This window comes from Typopeltis vanoorti, chromosome 2 (genome assembly GCF_054136105.1).
Source record: "Typopeltis vanoorti isolate ZY-2024b chromosome 2, IOZ_Tvanoo_1.0, whole genome shotgun sequence".
Lineage (NCBI taxonomy): Eukaryota > Metazoa > Arthropoda > Arachnida > Uropygi > Thelyphonidae > Typopeltis > Typopeltis vanoorti.
In genome coordinates this window covers 146169138-146193403 of record NC_143550.1, presented here as the reverse complement: position 1 = coordinate 146193403, position 24266 = coordinate 146169138, and the positions used below count along the sequence as shown (strand labels likewise).

At 33.8% G+C, this 24266-nt stretch overlaps 1 protein-coding gene across 4 annotated transcripts; it reads right to left on the bottom strand.

The window, feature by feature from the left end:
* LOC150109504 (uncharacterized) lies at positions 1-19891 on the bottom strand. 4 transcript variants are annotated; one of them, XM_090408702.1, is made up of 3 exons: positions 19395-19891; positions 17214-17296; positions 1-65 (listed from the first exon to the last, which is right to left on the bottom strand). In XM_090408702.1, the coding sequence occupies exons 1-3, from the start codon at positions 19525-19527 to the stop codon at positions 54-56; spliced, it is 228 nt and encodes a 75-aa protein (XP_090264828.1). In that variant the 5' UTR covers positions 19528-19891; the 3' UTR covers positions 1-53. The 4 variants fall into 4 exon arrangements, with proteins under 4 accessions (XP_090264828.1, XP_090264835.1, XP_090264813.1 ...); XM_090408709.1 differs by having other exon boundaries at positions 17214-17293; XM_090408687.1 differs by lacking the exon at positions 1-65 and adding an exon at positions 16613-16744.
* Between the last annotated feature and the right edge of the window lie 4375 nt (positions 19892-24266).

Genomic DNA, 24266 nt, shown 5'->3' with positions numbered 1-24266 from the left:
GATCTTTGTTTTGACTGTCAAGCGCTATGGAAACAAACGCTATTACCACAGGGCTACACAGACACCTAAAAAACAATAATAGTACTTTTTAATTTCAGTATTTGGAATAATAGAAATATTCACACACACACACACACACACACACACACACACACACACACACACACACACACACACACACACACACACACACACACACACACACACACACACACACACACACACACACACACACACACACACAAATTTGTGAATCCCACCTGCGGATATTTGCAATCCAGAAAGAGTGATTTCTCGAAAAAATTATCCTGGGGAAGACGTCGGAGATACTTTCATTTTCTTGTAGTTCACCCGGATTATGATATTTCTAGAATAAACGCATTATAAATAGAGCAGATTCAATTTAAATATTAGTCTTACAGACATCGCAAATGTCTGTGAAACTAATTGACATTTAATGATAAGGAAGTCATGCCTTTTGTGCCTTTTTTACAAGCCTTTAATATAACCTCACTTGAACTATTGTTCCTGGATCTGGTCTCCCAGTTTCTGATGCAGATATAATTGATTGGGTGTAAAGGAGAATGTTTAAGATGATATTGATGCAGCGGAATGTAGATTATGAGAACAGATCGGGAGTTTGTAGGCTGCAGACACTAACAAACAGGAGAAAAAGGAATAATATGATAGAGGCCTACAAATTTCTCAAAGGGTCATACAGAATATCAGTAGATGGAATTTTTCATTTTATGGAGAGCGGGGAGAGGACATTCAAGGAAGATGAGGATGAATGCAGTCTAGGAAAATAGTGAAAGGTAGATTTTTCTCTCATTGAGTAGTGCTCGACTGGAATGGCTTGCATTTCGTGGTGGAATTCAAAAAAAGTATGACAGCTGGTGTGTGTGTGTGTGTCGTATGTGGCCTCCCTCGATGAGTCCCTGATTCCCTGGATGTCTCTAATAATAATAATAATAATAATTTTTTTTTATTGTTCTTTCAAATATTTACATATGTATAATGATCATCTATTCAGTATATTATTTTACAAGGTTCAGCACTTTGTGCTACATATAATGAGATTTAAATAGTAATGATGATAACAGTTTTTTTTATATAACAATCATAATAATAATTTACAATTATATTGTTCAGAGTTACATAAGTTGTATAATATTACATGTTGTGGTTTACTATTTTTTTTTTCCAAGTTTGAAAAGGTGTGATTATACAACAGTATTTACACGTATGCAATCTGAATATTATGTGTCCTTATTTTCACAAACATACGGTGTAAACTCATGATTTACTTTTAAAATAATTTTTTTTTTACATTGCATACATTTGTCATAGTTATTATATACATTACATACATTTGTTACAATTATTATATACATTACATTCATTTGTTTACATATGATACATTACTTACATTTGTTTACATGTGATATTTACATTACGTACATTGGTTTACATATAGTACATACATTGGTTTTCTTGTGATACGTACATTTCATGCATTTCGTTACATATGATACATCTTGGATGAGAACTAATTTTTTTTTCCTTTCATCCTCGAAGCTTAAATGTAAGCTTATCTGACGATGACACCAGTTGGTTATTATGTATTGTTTTTTTTTTTTTTGCTGTGTTAGGATGCTACGGAATCTATGATTGAGAAATTCGCGTGCGCGCACTCACACGCACACGCACGCACGCACGCACACACAATAAATTGGAATGTACTGATGCGTCGCTGAACTGGAAGCGTGAGCAAATATATTGTGTTTCATTAAGTTTGTATGGCATTTTGGGTGCGTGTTTCTTGTTCGTAGTATGTCCTTAGAGCTCTTTTCAGGCTATTGTATTTTGTAAGGTTTCTGTATTCAAAAGGTAATTTGTTTATCATGTCTGGGATGTAGTAGTTTCGCGTGGCCTTTCCGTAGTGATTATTGTATTTATATGTGATATAATTAGTAGTCTGAGGTCTTGTTATACGGTATGTATTTCTAACTGTCCTGCAGTTGGCATCGAAATAATGTTTTAGCAAGGCTGCATAGTGACATAAATGTTTTGCTGTCAGTATTTTGTGTTCTGCCATTGCAATGTTTATAAGGTCGTGATTTTCTCTTTCTTCCCAAAAGATCAGTTTTGTCATTTTGTACTGTAGCGACATTAATCTATTTAATTTGTAGGGTGCACAGAAAGCATACGTTGTTATAGCGTATCTTAGTATATTTTGGCATAGTGCTTTGTATATTAGTGTTTTTAGGCGTATGGGAACTATGTCTTTTAACCTGTAGAGCTTGCCAGTTATTGTTCGGAATTTGTTGTGTAGATGTTTTATATGGCTATTCCAGTTCATATCTGCATCGAGGTAAATTCCAAGGTATCGTATTGTTTCAACCTGAGTGATTGTAGTGGTTTTGCTGTTCTGTGTGTTTTTTGTGTTGGAAAGTGGATGTTGGATGGTTATATATTTGTTATCAACTGGTCGAGTCAGTGGATTTTTGAATATCATTAATTTTGTCTTTTCTGAGTTTAGGTGTATGGAGTTTTTTTTTCGTGAGCCAGTCTATGATCAGATTTATATCATGTTGCATATTTGTTTGGGCTATGCTTGCGTTATTATGGATGGAAATATTATAATAATATTTCCATTCCATCCATTCCAATAGGATGGAATAATAATAATAATAATAATAATAATAATAATAATAATAATAATAATAATAATAATAATAATAATAATAATAATAATAATAAATTGACTCAAACAAACATATATTCATTAAATTAAGGAGATAAAAATCCCTTATTATTTTACAGACAGTATGCGAAACTCTAAGCTCGAAGACTACGATCTACGAGTTTCAAGATCTACGAGATGAAACTCGTAGATCGTAGTCTTCGATCTTAGAGTTTCGCATACTGGCTGTAAAATAATAAGGGATTTTTTTTATCCCCTTAATCTAACTAACTTCGCCATAAAATAGAGCCGTTTGGCTTTTCATCTTAATTATAAACATATATTCATATTATATTTGAGTTGAGTATATTTATCACTCGACAGTAAAAGTCTTTTAACTCCTCTTAGATTGAAATATAGTGAATCTTATATTTTCTTTCGCTTCTCACACTATTATTGCATGAATTATTTTCAACTTACAAGTTATTTAATGATGCAGTGATCGTTGTTATCTTATATTCATTAAAAGAAAAATAATCAAGGGGGGGGGGTTACTGAGTTTTAATGTTTGTCCTATATCCCATTTGCTAGCAGAAAAAGTAATATTATATTTCAAATTATGAGATGTTCTAATATACAAATACCACAACACATATTCAAGAACTTTCCTGTTTTTCACTTTTATGAATGTCCTTCGTTTTTGCACCACGCTTATATATCTGATGGTTTTTGAACTTCATCTATATGACCTTACTCTCCAAGGTTCAAAGCCCATTTTTCACTAGTCTTACACTATTTATTATCAGTGATAATTCTTTTTGGAATCATTTCTAGAATCTTCCCTTGAGTGTTTGTCTAAAGTTATATTAGCTGCAATAATTTTAAAATTGTTATTCAAGATATTATGGTCTCTTCAATCTGTCACTAACTAGTAACAAAAATCAGTAGTAATTTAAATAATACAGAATGCTTAAGTTGTAAGAGTTAATTTAAAGAATATAGATTACATTTTTGGTAAAAAAATATATAATGTAGAATTAAAATTACTGATATATATATATAGTATACAACAATAGAACTTTAATAACTATAGCTCAAGTTCGTAATAACTGTAATTTACAGTCGAATATTATAGCTTTATAATTGTATAGCTTTAGAGTGTCTCAATGTTTATTTCAGGGTCTTTTAATATCTTTCTATGTTCTTAACGCCTGATGAAGTCAATCTCGACGAAACATGTTGCGTTTTCAAATAAATCTCAATTTGTTATAATTCTCGGGTTTTTAGTCAGTTTATATTAAATTATATTAAATATATATATATATATATATATATATATATATATATATATATATATATATATATATATATATATATATATATATATATATATATATATATATATATATGTGTGTGTGTGTGTATGTGTGTGTGTGTGTGTGTGTATTCAAGATACCGAGTAATTTTATATAAACTTGGTTTTTAATCCTATTTCCCAAGTAAGTAAACAGACAAGAAAGTCAAGTTTGTTCCTGCACGTAGTGCAAGTCCAAGGCAACTCTTGGTAGTGCCAGTAGAGGCAACTCGTGGTATAGGTGGGTAAAGCTCTGATCACTTTCCTTAGTATTTTTCCCTTAATGTAAAGCACATTCCCTTGAAGAGATAATGCTAAACATTAAAGGCAATGGTCCAAGTTTATATAAAATTACTTGGTATATATAATGGGAAACTTTAATACTAGAATTGGTATATAACAATCAAATGAAAGCTCAATGGGAAATTTTGAATATGGCATCATGATAGATGACAGAGGAGCAAGGTTAACAGAATTTGCAGAAAAATAAAATTTGTACATCATGAATTATTTTTTCAAGAAAAAAAAACACATAGGAAGGAAACACACACACACAAAAAAAAAAAACCCGCATCCATGGAAAAACTAGTGAAATTGACTTTATCCTCAGCAATAAGAAAAATATCTTTCAAGACTGCTCTGTTATAAACACCTTATAAGATTCAAATAAACTGCCAAAAAGAAAGAAGAAAATGTTCCGAAGATCAAAGCAAGACATAGATGTACACAAATTCAACATTAAAAATATATATATTCCAACATGAACTAAACAATATATTTAAACATCTTATTATAGATGACAATGCCGGTCCTTCAGAAAGTAATGACATTATTACCCAAAACCTTTTACAATGCTCACTTGAAATAGTTGGTACCACAGAACAGAAGCAAGACAAAATTACTGAAGAAACAAAACAGCTTATGAAGAAACGAAGAGAAATGAAACAATCAAATAACCTACAGAATAAAACTGAATACACTAAATTGTGCAAAACGATCAGAAAACTATCACAGAAAAAATAAGGAAATTCAATACAGCAATAAACAGATGGTCGCAATCAAACTACAAGATGGAACCCTAACCAGAGATAGATATGCTATAGCAAAAAGAATTGAGTACCACGCGTACCACAGATTCTATCAGAAGAAGTTATGTGGAGCATCCAAAGCTTGCAAAATGGAAAAGCTACAGGTAAGGATGGAGTTATAGCTGAACCTTCTAAAAGCAGGTGGAGAAATGATCGACAAAATCTTAGCAAAACTATTTACCTTATGTCTGAAGAAAAATGATGTACTAAGAACATGGAAGAAGGCTACCGTAATTCTGATTCATAAAAAAGGTGAAGTAGAAGACTTGAACTACCGACCCATTAGTTTACTATTGGTAGTTTACAAGTTTGCAAAAGTCTTAGCTCAGTACGACTCTAGACCTAGCACAACCAAAAGAACAGTTGGGCTTTCGAAGAGGCTTTAGTACAATGGACCATATTCAAGTTGTACAACAGATTATTGAACGGTGCAATGAATATCAGTTACCATTATGTTTTATTGATTATGAGAAAGCCTTTGATTCAGTAAAAACCTGTGCAATTCTTAAAGCATTATGAAACCAACAAGTGGAGGAGCCATATATGAGTACCATCAAATCAGTATACAGCAATGCCACAATTAATTTCAATGGAAACATCTCTACTGTGGAAATACAGAGAGGTATAAGATAATATTACAATATCTCCGAAATTATTCACAGCGTGCCTAGAAGAAATATTCAAACTTCTTGATTGGGAAAGGAAAGGTCTGAAGATAAATGAAAGATATTTAAGCCATTTACGCTTTGCAGATGACATAGTTATCTTTACTTCAACTGCGTATGACTCGTATCCATGAACTACAAATTACTAGCAAAACAACTGGCTTAAAGATAAACCTAAAGAAGACCCAAATTATGTTCATTAGCTATGTCCAACCAATGAAATTAAACAAGTAGATATACTTAGGACAACAGATATCAATGGAACAAAATATCATGGACGAAATCAATATTCAAAAGCCAACTACCATTATGCCTGAATAAAAAAATTTTTAACCAATGTTTGCTTCCTATATTGACATATGGCTGTGAAACATAGACACTAAATGCAAAGGAAATTCAAAAATTAAGAACAACCCAATTTAGTATGCAAGGAGCTGTCAAGGAGATCCGGATGATCAATGAAGGTGATACACAGTTTCGCACATGATGTGCAATTTTGTCTTTCAGATCTACCAGGCGAAGAACTCCCTCCCCCCTCCATACACCATGCGCTTTTGAGGTAACTCCAAAGCCAAATGTCACAGGGGTTAAGGCTGGTAAACAGGATGGCTATTTCATAGAAAATTATCGACTGATTACCTCTGTGAAATGTTGATGCAATAATTGTTGAACTTCACGTCTTGTGTGAAGAGGTGCTCTATCAACACTGTTGTGTTCGGGCACCCTCTTTGCTGCAGTTTCGGCACTGCCAAACATGCACCGATAACGTGCAGCAGTGACCGTTCAGGTCACAGATTGGTTCGATGGATTCCTTCGAATAAAAACAGCCAGAATTAGAAACTTGGCCATAAATCCTATCCATACTGTGGCCAGAATGTAAGGGAATTTGTTGAAATACACTAGGATTCTCTGCAGCCCAAATGCGGCAGTTTAAGTGTTTATCTTCTATGAACATGAAAATGTGCTTCATCACTCCATAGGATATTCGAAAGCCAATCCCTGACCACCTTCATGCGTGCCAGAAATGTCGACGTAAACATTTCTAGGACGCTGGCCATCCTCCGTTTGCAACTTTTGGCTGTGGCTGAGTTTATACGGATACCATTGCAACGCTTTCTGCAAAGTTCTCCATACCATTATCTAAGGCAAATCTATTAGTCTTGCTGCAACGGGTGCGCATACTTTCATCCAAGTATCAAGAGCATCTTCAGTATTCCTTTCAAAATAAACAAGTAGGACAGAACCAGAAAGATTCAACAATGAAAAACCCATGAACTACACGTAAATGATATAGAGTGGTACATTCTAAAATACATTATGGTCCCAATTATACAACTTTGAACAATAGATGACAATTAATAAACGAAAACAAACAAACAAAACTACTGCTTATGGAATGTGTGGATAAGAGGGATAATTTCAGTCCATCACTTCTGTTCAGATTCGGATGGTGTGGTAAGGTTTAACAACTTTCGTTGTATAAACGTTCCATAATATAGTTACTTTTTGTGAAGGACCTTAATCTTCCTCCGAAGAATTCGATGCTTAATGGAGATAGCGTGTTCTGCATGTCTCGACTGTTCAGGCTCATGAAATTTAATGTAATCGAGGTGTTCATCACGACGTATAGCAGCCGATCTAACAGTTTGGTCAAAATATGATAATCCCCAGTGACAAGGAATTTGATAGACTCCACGGTGGACCAAAGGCGTAAGTTTATCCTTGGCGGAGACTAAAAAAAAAAAAAATCTTGTGCATAGAGCGAAAGAACACCTGTAGGGCCAACATATCTATGTGGTTTGACTATTTCTTCAGAGAAACGACATCTTTAACATAAGGAATGGTAACACGATAGATCATCCCTTAGGAGGCAAATGACACGGAAACCCTGTAGCTATTAATGATTTTATTGACATAAGACGAACCTGTGATATCTTTTCTCTGGAATGAGAACTGTTCTTAATAAATGAACAGAATTTTCTTGTGAATGGCGAAAGTAATTCGGAAAGGTGATTTGAAAAAAGATGATTTGCAATTTTGTGACAAGGATAGTCTTGTTTACAAGGTTGATCTACGACAGGATATAATGGATCTTAGGAAGTTTGTGCATTCGATGTCCACGATAACTTTTAAATTTATTTTTGGTTTCTTCATCCTAGCAAAAGACATTATCAATGATTATGTTTAAATTTTTTTTTTTAATTTGGCTAGTAGTTGGATAATCATGGAATGCTTTCTAAAGAAAGTTGTGAAACCTTACCATATCGTCCGAATTTAAACAGAAGTGATGGATCGAAATTATCCCTCTTAAAGAGAAGTACTCTTAAAGAGTACTTCTCTACGCATTCCGTAGGTAATCATATTTATTATTATTATTATTATTATTATTATTATTATTATTATTATTATTATTATTATTATTATTATTATTATTATTATTATTAATTAGTCGCTCTTGTTTCAAGTTGTATAGTTAGAGCGTTAATGTACAGAAAAACCTAGCTTAACGCGAATTCGATATGCGCGATAATCAGTTAACGCAATTGAATGAAATGATACTATTTCCCCGCTTTAAGGGAGTGATTAATCAGTTAACGCGATTTTATACGTTATGCGAAATTTTATGTTAAGCGAAATTTTTTGTCGCCAATCTGCAGCGAGTGGAAAAGCTAGAAGTCATTAAGAGACATGGATGTGCCGCTAGTAATACAATGACTGTGCGAGACCCGGGATACAGCGAGTCTACAGTTTGGACTATATTGAATAAGAGCAAAGAATACAAAGAACAAGGAAAAGTTGCTATTGTTTCTTTAAGCATGCAGATCACCCGAAATAAATGCATTTAATGATCGAGATGGAGCATCTTCTATCACTCTGGGTTGAGGATTATAACCAAAAAAGAATACCTCTTAGTACAGGAAATATTCAGGCAAAAGTTTTCAATATTTTTACCTCATAGAAAGAGACCAAATTTCAAGACGAATGTGAAAGCTTTACTGCGAGTTTAGGATGATTTTGACTATTTTAAAAATCTAACTAGACTGCATAACATAAGAATAACTGGGAATCTGCTAGTGCTGATAAAGATTTGCGGCCAAGGTTCCTGAAGAATTGCAAAACATAATTCAGGAGGGTAATTATGTCGATCCTTGAATATTCAACGTCGATGAAATTGGTCTCTTTTGGAAGCGTATGCCAAAAAAAAACTTTTCTAGCTAAGGTGACTTTAAACTCAAGCCTATGTTAGTTCATCATGCGCAGAATCCAAGATCTATCATTATTGAAGAAATCAACACAATTGGAAAAGAACTTGGATTAAAAACTGATAATAAAGATATGAGAAATTTGCTCGATTCCCATTCAGAACAGTTAAGCGAGAATGATCTCTTTCAACTAGAAGAACAGCGTGCAAATGAAGAGGAAACGGAGTGCGAACTTAGCTCACGCGTCTTCCTGTTCTACTTGTTTAATATCAAAGGCATACTAAAAATGCCTTTGACACCTGGGTGAAAATTCTGTGCTTAATAATAAAATATTACGTAAGTATAATCCTTGTGAGTTTCGTTCATGTAATATTTTGATTTTTAGCTAACAATATCGTACTCAACTTTCTAATGGACGTAATATTTAATTGCGGTTTACTTCATTTTTCTGGGGAAAGAAAAATTTTAGAATACGTAGTCTATGTAATTTTCACTAATTTGACATGTTGGCACCTATTCATTCATACTTTCTAGAAAGGAGGATGGATCTACAGTTCTGGACCGTGTGATCTACTGAGTATTGATGTTATTCCGCTGTCATAGGATGCTTTGTAGGGGAAAGGGAAATTCTCTTGTTATGGAAAGCGTATCAGAATTCTAGTTTCATTTTTCAAAGTGATGAGTAGAATTGCATAACAATCTTAGGTCTCGTGTGAACTTTAGTGATGGGGTTTGCTTTTTCTAAACAAAAGTTTGTATTATTTACTGATCTAACAGAGCTGGAACTTATTTTCTTGCTACCTTTCCAGTATCTTTCCTTATTCTAGACATTGCGAACATAGTGATTTCATTTAGGCTATATTGCTATGTATTATTATTAAGATCAAAATTTTTAGAACAGCAGGTTCACGTGCTACAAAATCTCATCGTGATAAGTGCATCATTAATCGAGTCCAATTTAGAAATGATTAATGTGACATTTTTTGATCTTCTCGTTCTGGAATTCTGCTTACACTCCAGTCGGGGATGTGAATAGAACGCCTCATGGTATGATATTACTCTGAGAAGTGACCTTGATTATAAAGGGATTCTCACAGTATAGAGTAAGACAACCTTGGCGTAGATCTCTTACACAAATATCGTTTGAAGGATTTATCGCTATTTGCTAACATTAACTTCAAGCAATTCTCATTTAATAAAGTTCGTATTAGGAAAATTCCTACTGAGATTGCGTATATCTCTCACTGTTTTTCAAGATATTGATGTTTGCCACCTCATGTGATAATTCATCTCTTTATAAGTGCTAACAAGATAAATATTGACTCTCTCTCTCGCTTTAGTTTTTATTTTTTTTGCGAGGTCATTAAGTTTCGACATGTAAGAAAAACGATCAAATAACTGACGTCTTGTTATTAAGCTATCAAACTAAATATGAATATTACCATACGCCTCTGTGTCTCTGAATCAATTCGAACTGTAGGTGTTAACTACATTTGCAGATGTCGCTCGTATCTCAGACACATGATGACAGGAAACTTCCTGTTGTTTGTATCTTCTGCTTCTTCAGTGCCACACACGCTGTCTTTCATGTCATCATATTGTCACGCTCTCTCTCTCTCTCTCTCTCTCTCTCTCTATCTTCCTCTGTCTATCCTCACTATCTGAGCAAGACCGCAAAGAAAAATCTAAAAAAAACAAAAACATTAAACAAGGAGAATTAAAATTAAAGAGAATAATAATAAAAAGACAAGATTACCCTTCGGTACGATCTTTAGTTTTAGTGTTCTCGTGACTTAAAGATTTTACAAGGTCTGCCTAGCTGAATAAAGAATTCTTGCTTGAATATCTATTTGCGTAGGATGGAATGAAAACACTTTTGTTTACTTAGAATTTTCGTCTGCGTGCCCTTTTCGTCTGCACGTGGATTAGATTGCGTAGTTAATTCCCTTAGAGTTTCGCAAGGACATCCTGTCCGTATTGTCATCTAAATCCTCTCCTGTTTACATCTAATGTGTGTATAGTTGAAAGAAGGGGAGTTCCCCCCCCCCAGAAATGTTTAGCCTCATCTCGTATATCTCTATTTTCTTGTCTGCGTGCAGCTTTATATGCTTTTGTCTATTCGTTAGGCGGAAGACGTAAATATTATCAGAAATGTACGCTTTAAACAAATACAACTTCGATATATGTACTGTAGTTAGTCTAAATGATTGAGCAAATTATTTCGTATATTTGAAGAAAATACACTGTTTATAACATATACACTTTACCTTAAAAGCGTTTTATGTTAATATACCTTCTCCCCCCCCCCTTTTTTTTTAAATATCATTATCAGAAGATGTATCGAAGCTAGTATATATATGTTATAATTTTTATTCTCACGAAACTTTTTAAGAGTGATAAATCACTTATTGTTAAACTATAGTTTCGCACTGGTAAAAGAATAACTACATTTATTCACCGTACGAAAAACGCTTCTTGTTTTATGATTGGTTTAAACCAAGCACACTGGCTTATTAAAAATGTACAAATAACGGCTAATTTTTGCCACATCTTTAAATATTCAATTATTATCATTTGACAATGATTAGAGGTGCTTTTCGTGTTTTTCTGATCGAGTGTGTTTGCTGCAAGCTACAAGTAAGCGTTCCAATGAATCCGTTGTCAATGAATGTGTGATAGTAAATAACAAGTTGGTTATCCAGAAGACTTACTTTATTTTAAATGACAACTGCTTGGACGAGGGAGAAATTACTTCCTCATCCAAACCTTGTCCAAACTCGCTTCTTAATTCCTTTTTTTGACACATACATAAATTCAGGGTTGCTATAAGCTAAACGTTGGGAATATTGCTGCCATCAAACTGTATTTCAATTTTATGTTAACTGATCTTCTGATCTTTGGACCAAATTGTGCTTCGGAGGTGAAGGAAAGCTACAACTTAAAATAAAAAACTAAAATTGTAATGAAACCATACACGAAATCGTTGCAGTCACGTAAACTAAATTTTTGTCTTTTGATTATACGACAGCATAAGTGCTATTTGAATAGGTGCGGCCTTCTAATAGTTATCTGAAACTCTTTATAATAAGAAAGATTAAATGAAGTAAAAGTCAACATGTCAGAAATCACATAAAACGTGACATTGGTGGTGAAATGAAAAGTAAAAGTATTATGTTTACGCGAATGCGCGCGAAACTTAGGCCACCGAACTACTGATATTTGTCTTGTCAGGTGCGTCACCATTTACGTCATTGGTTGTGAATAAAGTCAGGCGTTACAATGGGGTCAAATTGGTGAATTATTCTCTTATTGCAGATAGGTAAATATCAAAGGTCATCTTTTATTTACTTTGCAGCTTGACGTCAGACGTCCGAACGTCACCAAAATAAGCAACACCCTCATTTTCCAACAAAAAAGCAATAAAAAAATGTGATATTGCGAAAGTTAAAACTTTACTATGAAAGTGTCTTTATTTATTTATTTATGCATACGTTTTTGAAAAAACAAAATTATGAATAATTTTGTTTGATATAATATCCCTTAATATGAAAGATCTGGGTTCGAATCCAGTTAAGGATTCAAGAATCCGTAACCCTTTTATTTCTACGTTGTTTGTTGTGTCTACATTATAGTTATTTCATGACCTCATTTTTAAGTCATTTACCCAGGAAATGCGTTCTACCAAGTGTTATATTGTATTATACTGCACTAATACTGTATTAAATAGAGTAAACCGAAACCGATTCTTTTCCATAAATACATGAGATCGTGTCTGACAACGTGTTCAATCGCTTGTGGTTGCTATGGGTACCACCAACGATAGCCATAGCAACCACAGGCGATTTATCTTCCAATCAGTTCATAATAAAACTAATGAATTCTATAAATGTTTATATGGCTTGGTTTGGTTTCTTTGAAATTACGGTTGAAGTAATTAAGACTAGGCCAGTATATTGTGTCTATTAACTACATGTGTTCTCTGGATTATTCATTGGATTCTTCATCTGCAGATGATGATGATGATTCTGCAGATGAACTGCAGATTCATCAGATGAACTTCATCTGCAGATGAACTTTAGATGATTCCGCAGAATCATCTTCAGCTGAAGAGGCTTTATAAAGGTCCTGGCGTTCTCCAAGGGATTCGAACCCAGGCCTTTCCAGATGAAGTGCAAATGATGAACGGTCATGCAGGAGTAGACGGAATAGATCAGCAATTTGTCTACTCCATTCTGATGCGAATTATCACAAGAAATGTTAATTGACAAATAAATTTAACATGAAACAATGTGCTATATGGATCTGGAACCATCACTGCAACGCATTATGACCAACTTCACTCAAAAAATTACAACATGTTTATCTTCAACAGTTCATTCAGTTTTATTATTTTTATTTGTTAATTCATTGATATAAAATTGACGTTCGATAGTCATCCTCAGTAATGGATTAATTTTATATTCCCTGAAGCTATCGTATGGCAAATTGGTTTCCAGATGTAATAAATATTCGTCAAAACATAATTTTTTTCGACTTTGTGAACTCTTATTATAAACGATTTCTACTGTGGTTACGTAAACTAAGAAAGAAAGCGTTCTAGAAGAAACGATATCAAGTGATTGAAAGAAAAAAAAAAAACATTATTCCAATATATTACTACATTTCAGAAATCTAGAAATGTTTCTTGTGTTTGACAAAATAGGATTTAAATTAAGGTTTTTTCCAGCCAAGAGCAGGTGTTTGGAAAAGAACCACCTTCAGAGCCATTTTCTTGAAAGAGTAGAGAGCAATAAGAACGTGCTTATTGTCAGCATTCGTTTATTTTCCCACTTGTATACAAGGAAACAGCGTTACAGGCACTTGAATATTTATGTTACGATGGGTTTCCGAAAAGTAAGGTAACACTTTTTTTTCCCTCAAGGTTGATTAATAAGGAGTTGAAATTATATACCCAGAAATAAGTGAACATGCTCGAGCTTCTCCACAAAGTTTCCAATTTATTGATGCACTTGTCTCAACGATAGATCAGTTTATCAATTACCAAAGTCCGTGCCAACACCTAATAATCAACATGGTACCGCCTGATGAACGTCTTCATCCATAGTGAAATGTCTTTCAGAAATGTGTTTCTTGAGTGGACCGAACAAATGGAAGTCTGAAGGCGCCAAGTCTGTGCTATAGAGGGAATGTGGCAGAGTTTCCCAACGATTACGGAACAACCACTCACGAGTGGTGTGAGCAGTGTGGGGAGTAGCGTTTTCATGTCGCGCCGTTTGTTCAGTTTATCAGTTTGCATCGATTGTGATCCCAGGACACTGTGGCCATGACTTTTCGGACAGTGGGAATAATTTTGAATTTTGAGAGTACAGGAGATTGTGGATGTAGCCAGATCACGGTGTTTGCTCTCCTGGATAAAGCGACGAACCCACGTTTCGTCTCCTGTGACTAGGCGAGCGAGAAAATCCTCGCTTTTGTCGCTGTATCGTAACAGATTATCCAGACACATCCCCATGCGTGTTGTCTTGTACTCCTTTGACAATTGACGGTGCGCGAAGTGGAAGCACACCTTTCGAAAGCCAAGGATATCGTGAACAATTTCGTAAACCTTACGTAAGACTTACTCAAGTTCCCCACTTGTGCAATTTCAAGCAGTTTCACTCGTCAGTCTTCAAGAACGATGCGCAAAATTTGGTCTTCCGTCTTGCTTGAAGACCTGCCCACCGGATATCGATCTTTGATGTCACCATGGCCCGCTTTAAATTCATTGCACTCAGGAATAGAAATATTCAAAGCAATTGGTGATATCAATAACAGAAATGAATGGGCCTTGTTACCAAGGGTTGGTCAACACCAGGAATCAAAATATGGTCCATTTTTCGAAATAATAGACATGTGTGAACACTCTTCGCAAGGATAGCTGCGTAAAGCGCCTATTAAGATCCCTTGACTCCGTTCGACAGTCTGTTGCAATAACACCTCTCTGATTGGATAGTTTTGATGAAATTTAGTTTAAGAATGTATACCATGCTGAACATTATTGGGCCATTTGGTTGAAGTTGGGCATTGTTTTGCATACAAATATTTGTAAAATGATACAAAATTATATACTAATATACTAAATTCTAAGACGTTTAAAAGTAAACCGAAAGTTAAAATTTGCTCTGATAATGAATGACATCATTCTGCATAGATGCTGTTCTATTCTTGTTCACTCAATGGATGATTCCTTAATAAGAAGTTTCCTAACAATCACATTAAAGTTATAAAGATGCTGACGATGAACATATTGCATTAGGAGAGCATATCTGTCATTCGCACGTTTTCTATGCAGACCTGTTGAGACCGTTTACGAAGGAAAAACTAGAAGTCTATTTACGATTATGACTGATGCAATCAGAAGGTGGCAAAAGAAATTGACTTCGATGCGTCAAGAAAACTTTTATAAACCTATTTTTAGTATCGGAAAATCCATTCGTTTGTAATATACACGTATAATTTGTGCTGTATGAATTCGTGGTAGTTAAAATGAAATTCAAAGCTTCAAGATTGGACGAAATGACGACAGTCGGTTTGTAAAGGAGGATGAGTTGGATAACATTGTACATTGCACTTTCGGAATAGCATCCAAATGACATAAGAGATGATCTATCAGATTTAAGCTTTTTTTCCTCTCAGTTCAGTATGATACCGCAGAAAGCCTTAATTTGTTATTTGGTAATTAATGAATTCGCATCTGTTCGAGTTCTTATTGCTAAAACTTTTATATGTACCTATATTATGTAAGCAGATGTTCATAAAATGGTTTTAACGAATTAATTTTGTCCTCATTCTAAAGTTGGCAAACTTGAGTTCGTATTTCATACTTTCGTTATGTGAGTGAGAGAGGAGAAAGAATGGGAAGATAAAGTTTCAAACTTTCGCTAGAATATACATATGCCTTGTTCTGTCTCTCGACGACTGTTCTTTATCCACTGCTGAATATAGGTCTTCCCTTTTAACTTCCCATTCTGTCTGTCTTTAACCCACCACCATCTCATGTCAAACCTTTGTAGATCATTCCTTCATCTTGTTCTTTGACTTTCCTCCTCTTTCTTTCCATTGGTATCCACTCGGTGCTTAATTTTGTCCACTTTTCGTTGGCAATCTTATCCATCTCCATTTACATGCTTTATAACATTTCACAATGTCTTCTACTCCAGTCATCTCTCTCTCTCTCTCTCTCTCTCTCTCTAATCTAGTATTTCTTATTGTGGATATTCTTCTCTTCAAAGCTTTTTGGGCTACATGCAACCTATCTTTCTGTTTTTTAGTTTGCCCATGTCTCGCTTCCATAGGAAGTGACTCTATGTATCAAACGGAGAGAGTAAGAGACAAGTTACTTCCGCAATCGTAAGTGGGATAGAGAGAGAGAGAGAGAGAGAGAGATGGGGGGGGGATGGGAAAGCAAAGAAGAGAATAAGGTAGGAAGAACGGAATTTAATGAGCAGAAAGCTTGGTCGAGGCATAGTTATGATTACTTTTTAAAAAAAAAAGGAATCTGGAGAGCAAAATGAGAAAATGAAGAGGTAAGTTTGAGATTAAATAGTCAGAAAGAAGAACAAGACAAATAGTTACATTTGTTTAATTATAATTATTGCATATATTCATTGAATACATAATTAAAATAGTGTCAAAGCATCTGCACGTCTGAGCTGAAAGAATGTATCTCTCTTTTCGGGGCCCGAGGCGCTCGAGTGCTCCGCCATCACCTTACAAAATGAATATAAATAAAATACATACAAAAAATATTTTATTACATTTATTAAAAACATATGTATGCTAAGTAAAGACAATACATATCAAACACAAATGTTAAACTAACGCTAAGTAAAGACATTACAAATTTTCCTAGACTTCTTTTAAGAAATGTATCAATAATATCATCATCATTCAAATTGTTCACATCATTTTCAATAAACAATAGTGAATAAATTTGACATTTTATCCTGATGCAAAACGTTTCGTAAATAAATTTTCATCCTTTTAAGAACAGAACTGTTCTTAAAAACAAATGCAATTTTCCATAAAAAAATTTCAGTATTTTCCATTATTTATAAGACTGTGTATGTGTACTACATTATAAATATTTTCTTATTTTATGTATTCCACAAACTGGATGATTTCATTTACAATATCTGAGTTATAAAATTTTATCTGTTTGAAAGATAAGTTATTTACCTGTTTTCGTGAGGATTGTTGAAGAAAGTGGAAAGTCTGCAGCACTATCACACTGGTATTGAACTGAGACAATCTCTCATCTGCTTTTATAAAAAAAAGCAAAAAAATAAAATAAAATAAAATAAACACTAATCCTTTAGGAATTATGACGATATAAGCAGCATAATAAACTCATACAAGACCGAGGCCATTTTACATAGTTGAAGAATGCATGATACCATAAAATTTACATGTGACTATATTTAATAAAACAAGGAAGACATTGATATATAATAGGATTAAATTTGAGATGAAATATATTAGTAATAATAAAATTATTACAGCTAATTGTAACACGTGGTTTCAAATACGAAACAAAACTATCTTAATCTGGTTGCGATTAGGTATCTGGAGTTTCTCACTAAGAAGGATTGAGGTATTTTCTAAAATCTTAATATACAGTCATCAATGGGGATGTGGGGATTATTTTCTGGCCTCACTCCCAGACCCCTAGTTTTAAGGAGATTAACAGAAAATAAGGGTAATACAAATGTATTACCCTTATTAAAATGTATAAATTCTAACATCAATTAAAGTCATAAACAGGTATACAAATATACAAATAATAAGTGAAAGGGTTTCAAGATTAATAACCGCAAACAGGTCATGGACACAAAAAATATATCAAAATAAATAGTATTTGCATTCTTGTTTTTCTTCTGAGCTATATATACTGTACATTATATACTGTATATTATAGTGATGTGGGAAATTTAATAGAAAACAATCGCATAATTTTTATGTTCAGTTTTAATTATTTATAATTTTAAGTCTCATTGTTTGGGGCACTAAAATTGCCCGAATTTTTCGTAGCCCCCAGCTAGATTCTCATGTGCCTGTGCATAAATACGGCCCTGGTTACAAGTATATGTTGCATTTCCAGGAAATATTGTTTATTGGAATTCAGCATGTAGAAAGTCATGAACTCGAGTATTTCTTAACATCATTCTGTAGTTCAAAATAAACAGAAATATTTCATTGGTATTTTCCATTTTTCTTACGAAATCGCATATTTTGAAATTTCTTTTGGTTAAGTCGAGAAAATTTTCTCATTACGATTCCATACCTCATAAATATTAATCTTCCATCTCTCTCTCTCTCTATCGTTGCAAATTCTTGTAGATGAGACTGTCCCAAATATGGGAAGCTTGCATTCTTAGAACATCAGCCCAACAGCCAAGACTACTACCAATTTAGCCTACTAGGTGGCTTTTAAGACTCTAGGGCAGACTTCAGTTGTTGTCTTCAGCCATATTTGTTCAGTGTTGGTGCCTGCGTGCATATGTCATTATTTTTTATGTTTCCTGAAGATGGTAATGTAACATTACCGAAATATAGAAAGTATTAATAGAAGTTGTTTAATTGATATAATAGTGTACGCAGTGGTGTAGCTAGAGCTTTTGTCGCCCGGGGTGGTTCCTGAGTTTGTCGCCCCTCTCAATACACATCAAAAATACTATAAAAAGTCAAAGCGACGTATAGGGAAATAAATTAAAATACCATGTTTATTTTTGAAGTAAAACTTTAATTTTAACATTCTAAAATGTTATTTTTCTTGCTTTTCTGTTAGCAAAATCATCGATGACATTGGCGAAGTTTCATATATTCATAATTTCATAATAATGTAGGTAATTCTTAATCTATTTTATTTAGAAAAACTCCTCTCACAACTAGCAACACTTGCAGCACTTGTGAGGAAAATTCGCAGAGTATTACAATATTTGAAACTGAGTTCTCGAGACTGTATTTTAGAATTAACTGCAAAAGTTCAAAAAGGTTCAAAGTGTCGCTGGGCGGAGTCCCCTCCGCCACTCACTAGCTACGCCTCTGAGTATACGTTGTCTTTCCCTAAAAACTAACAGTTATCGGTGCAAATGTTTTTGTTCTCTCTCTCTCTCTCTCTCTCTCTCTCTCTCTCTCTCTCTTGTTTCGCTGTGGGATAATCTGATATTATGTGTTCAATTAAGAGAACATTCTCTGCTACAACAACAATTTTATCTCTCCATCGTGCATTAAAATATTTTCAATGTATTTTTTATATTGTTAACATCGGTTTTATCTCTTTTATATAAACTGAATCAAATTTATGCCTGTGTAAAAACCATATCTGAAATAATCAAAATATCTTTAAGGCAATCTCACTTTTTATGCTTATGGGGTCTTGTCTATAGAAGTTTGTGGCTGGCCTGGTTAGCCGAGTTGAAAGCACTCTTTCTTTAGGTCGTTGGGTTCGAATCCAAATGCATGAATGTTTGCGAATGCCTTTAAGCAACATATGAATTTCATTGATCAGTTGTTGACGTGTGATGCCTGCTTACTTGGAGAGTTCAAGTGGCTTAAAAAAAGTTCCTTTGGGCTTAAGGCACAGCTTCCGGATTATCTCATCCTTAAGACTACTCATACTACTAGTGTGCTATAGGTTTATAACCTTAAGTGAGCGAGATTTAGATTAAAAAAAATAATAATAAAGGCATCACAGCAGACTAAAATGCAGGAAAATTACACTATTCATTGTGGAGCAAAGATATCGTATAGTTCTTATTACTCTTGGCATATCATCTCCAGATTTCTTTCCAAGCTGTTAAGCTCAAATAACCAAGTCACGATTATACAACATATTGTAATAATAAGGAACAAAACAAGACGGGAATCAGTGCACAAATTCACAAGCACGGAGACATCTGCTTCTTTGTAAGCTTGGATATATATTATGTGACGCAATCAACTTTGACATCTACTTAAGACAAAGAAGCTTCCAGCCTGTTATCGGGATGTAAATGTCCTTTATGTATCCGGCGTTCTGATGAAGAGACGGAGGTTGTTAAGGAGGGTCTACGGAAATTCTGGAAGTGGTGATAAGAATAGAAAACATCGTCAATATTACCGTATCCTGCTATACACGTATATATATTTTTTCTGGGAATAGTGGACTTGTTTGATAATGCCGATAAAAAAACAATATCTTCTGAATGTCCTTGGCTATTTTAACACACTTAGATGTTGTTTTGTTTGGTTTAATTCGTAATTAAAATTTAGTAAATTTCTAACATAGTGCAGATAAATGCAACACCTCAGTAGGGTCTAAAAGAATTTTTTTAATTTTTTTTTATTTATTTATTTATTTAATCAATCTCGATAAGAAATAATGGTGGTTCCTGTTATATCTTGAGCAATGGCATGTAATGTGACTAATGTGAGTTTTAGTTTTCTTATATCACCATTTTACATACCCAGCAGGAAATATACCGCTTCTGAAATTTGTTGATGACAATGATTCATTTCCCCAGTTTTCAACTCAATGATTATATTCCGACAAAAGATTTCCTTTTCTTATTTGCCAGGATATGAGGAAGTTCCTTTGTGAGAAAGGAGATGGGGAGGGGGAGTCTGTAACTTAATAGAGTACTTTCAGGTAAAATGCATATATTGATGCCCATTTTTACCCCTCCCCCATTCTTTTGGATATTTGATGTTACCACTGGGACACTCAGGATGATATCTGACGGACGGTGATCCTCTCTTTCTCTCCACAACAACAGCAATAATAAAAGTTAGGAAACGTTAATGCAATGCAATGTTATAGATGGTTTCGTAATATTGCATTTTGATGTCCTCATTTGTCGTTGTTCGTGGATTTATTCTGACTAAAATAAGAAATAAGAGTTAACAAAATGAGTCAATAATAATGTTTTTATTAGATTGGTTAGCGGATTTTTGATCGCTTCGTTTGTGGTGAAAACCGAAGGATCACTAGCGTAGGAAAAGCCTATCAATATGAAAAAAAAAAAAAAAAAATATTGCGGACAAAACGATTGTCACATAATAATAATAATAATAATAATAATAATAATAATAATAATAATAATAATAATAATAATAATAATAATAATAATAATAATAATAATAAGGGATATTAGCATTAGCATAAAATCCGATGCAGTGAAGCAAAACTTATACACTAAAGTCACAATACAAGTTGTCGTCGTTCATGGGAAAAGCAGTTTCCCATGGCACCGAATAAATCACCAGCGCCCAAAGTTAAACTCTACTGCGCACATTACTAGAATAATGAGGCTACTGACGTTACTAGTATAATGAAAAATATACTTTATTCTTGGTGTTAAGTGGTAGCTATGATTTTGTTACTTTGATCTCAATAAATAAGTTAATGCGATCTAATGCAATAAGCTAATACATTTTAAATTGCTCAAAATATAAGATGTCAAGTTTCATTATAATCGATGCATCTGTTCTCGAGTGTATGTATTATGAAACGAGAACAGCGACGTAGAAGAGTATAGAAAAGGAGGGAGTGAGAGATGCTGGTTTGGGTGTGAATGATACCGCATATATTATACCATTCATAAGTGGTATAATGTATGCGGTGTCATTTGCAAAAGTGTTTATTTGATAACCGTAAGTAACAGAAGTCGTTGATGAAAATTATAAATAATACTGGCTCAAGAACAAAAGCTTGGGGAACAATTTTTTATGTCACTTGTGTCATCTCTGCTTCCCTTTATAGTACTCTTCGCCATTTATAAACTTTTTCAGCAATTCCAGAAGATTTCGCTATCTTCGGGATATTTATTCTTCCTAAAGACTGCCTGCTTAACTTCTTTGCAAATAGCTTCGCTATTATCATAATTAAAATTTTTGCTAATATGCAGTGGCGGCTCGCGGCTTGAAATCGTGGGGGGTGCTGCAATTTTCGAAATATACATACACACTGTAAGTATATTTCGAAAGTTTGGATAAGTATACGCGTTTGGATAAAATATCAAAATTATGGTAAAAAATTTAAAAAAAAAATTAAACATGAAAAAATATTGTTTATTATCGATAAAATTATACAGTTTAATATAATTCAAAATTATTTAAAAATAAAATCCATTCCTTTAATTATAATTAAAGGAATGAATTTACAATTTTTGTATATTACAATGAAATCCTTTAATTGTAATGTCCAAATATTTAAAGATTTCCACTCTCTCTGTAATCTTTTCTACTTTTGCTAGTGTTCCTTGAATTTCACCCTCTGATCTGCAACTACTTTCGGGTGGAAAGACCAAGACTCAACTTGCATCTTTTATGCAGATTTTTAAATTCAATAGTCTCATGCGGAGAAGATTCACAAAAACTCGCAACTATAGAGGCATTGTCTTGCTGGAAGCGTCCAGATCCATCGGATTTGGACATTATGACCACTTTGTCGCCATATAAGACAATACCTGGTCTGAAACATTCTCCAGATAAGAATTAACGGGCGGTCAAGTTGTAGTCATTGGGGATGAGAGGATCCAGTTATGTCTTATCCTATCCTCATAACAAATTATCCCCACCCGCTTCAGTTTCGCCCAACTATTCAGTCTGGTTGTCTGGGTGGTCATAATGTTTTGGCTGATGAGTTTAAATAGATATTTCAGTTTAACAGATTTATCCAGTAATATCAGAAATTTGCTACTAAGCACATTGATTGTCTAAAACGTTATATAGTCCGTGTGACAAACCCCGCTACTGGAAAGTCACTACTTTTGCATTTTCCTAGTAATTAAAGATCATACTTTATGTCAAAGGACGTCTCTCAAATCTGTTTTTCGATCGCATTCCAGCATGTTTTCCCTATTCTAAAATTATGTTTACTTTGTTAATGATTGATTTATATATGCTGTACAGTGGATATGGTGGGAATCTTAAAGAAAAGTGTGATACTTTAAAATACATTTAAAGCTTTCTTTCTTTCCTCTTCGTAATCATAATATTCTAACTCTTTCTCATTTGCTATTTTGTGTCCGGCAAATTGAATGAACGAAAAGTGCTCTCCTCAGTATTCATAAGTTGGCCACCGCTTATAGATTATAGCCGGTGTGGGTGGCTGGCTGAATTTATAGCTTCTCCACTTGCTGTGGCTACAAATCCCATCGTGACATGATAAATGATTTTCATCGCCTGGCTGATGTTTAACTATCACACACTAAGCATGAAAAAAAAAAAAAAAAAAAAGACCGTTCTTATTCTCTAGAGTGCAATTCTCTGACTCACACATGGTGCTGATGTGTTATAAATTTTTCACCCTTTTGAAGGAGTTATAATTGTTAAAAATAAAAAAATAAAAATAAAAATAATCTCCTCTTCCTCCTTTTCTTTAGCGACTCTTTGGCAGCCTGATGGAGTACTGTATATGTAAGCACACATGGTAAGAAAGCGTGTGAAGTTTCAGACACCCATTAGTCGAGTAGTTTTCGGTTAACGTTATCGTAAGGTAGTACTATTATTATTATTCTATTTAATACTATTTTGGTATATCGAAAGTACATTATTTTCGTATAAATGAAACTTCGAAATGATATTTCTGGATATTTTCTATAGTTTGATTAAAACTTTCATCGGTTAAATTGTTGTAATTAAATTTGATAGCATAGCTTTTACGATTCTCTCTCTCTCTCTCTCTCTCTCTCTCTCTCTCTCTCTCTCTCTCTCTCTCTCTCTCTCTCTTCAAATTCACATAACTGTATGGTCCTAAAATAAAACTAAAGCTAAAACTACCCAAATAATGTGGCAGCTTCATGTTGCACTTTTTGTATGAAGGGGATCCAATAATCCTTTATAAGGACTTTTTAACTGAAAGTAAAATAGAAATCTCATCCTTGAGGTAGCAGGGTTCCCCTCCCAGAAGTTCCGGTTTCTTCACTCCCCAAAATACAGGTAAACCGGCCAGCAGAAACACGCAGTTAATAAATAAATAAATCTCATAGTCATAGTTTAGTGCTTTAAGAATAATCCTAACCAGTGCACACCTTAAGGAGAAGAATAACTAATAATATAACCTTTATTAAAAATTATTTTGTCATTATTTTTGTTATAGTAGCTTGCTCTCTTGTCGTGCCTACTGGAAAATCAGCAATTTTCTTCAAACACATCGAAACTTAAGTAACGTTAAGTTTAAAGTATATGTAAAGTGAGAAAAGTTATTTTGCTTTTATATAGACTTTTTTTTATATCTGATCCACACAC

What these genes read in the sequence shown, in the direction of transcription:
- LOC150109504 (XM_090408687.1), bottom strand. Translation starts at nt 19,527, where the DNA reads ATGTTGCTTAAAGGCATTCGCAAACATTCATGCATTTGGATTCGAACC. An exon ending in AGACCCCATAAGCATAAAAA is followed by an intron (nt 17,297 to 19,394) that starts GTGAGATTGCCT and finishes TTTTTATAAAAG; the next exon opens with CAGATGAGAGATTGTCTCAG. An exon ending in AACAATCCTCACGAAAACAG is followed by an intron (nt 16,745 to 17,213) that starts GTAAATAACTTA and finishes TCATTTTGTAAG; the next exon opens with GTGATGGCGGAGCACTCGAG.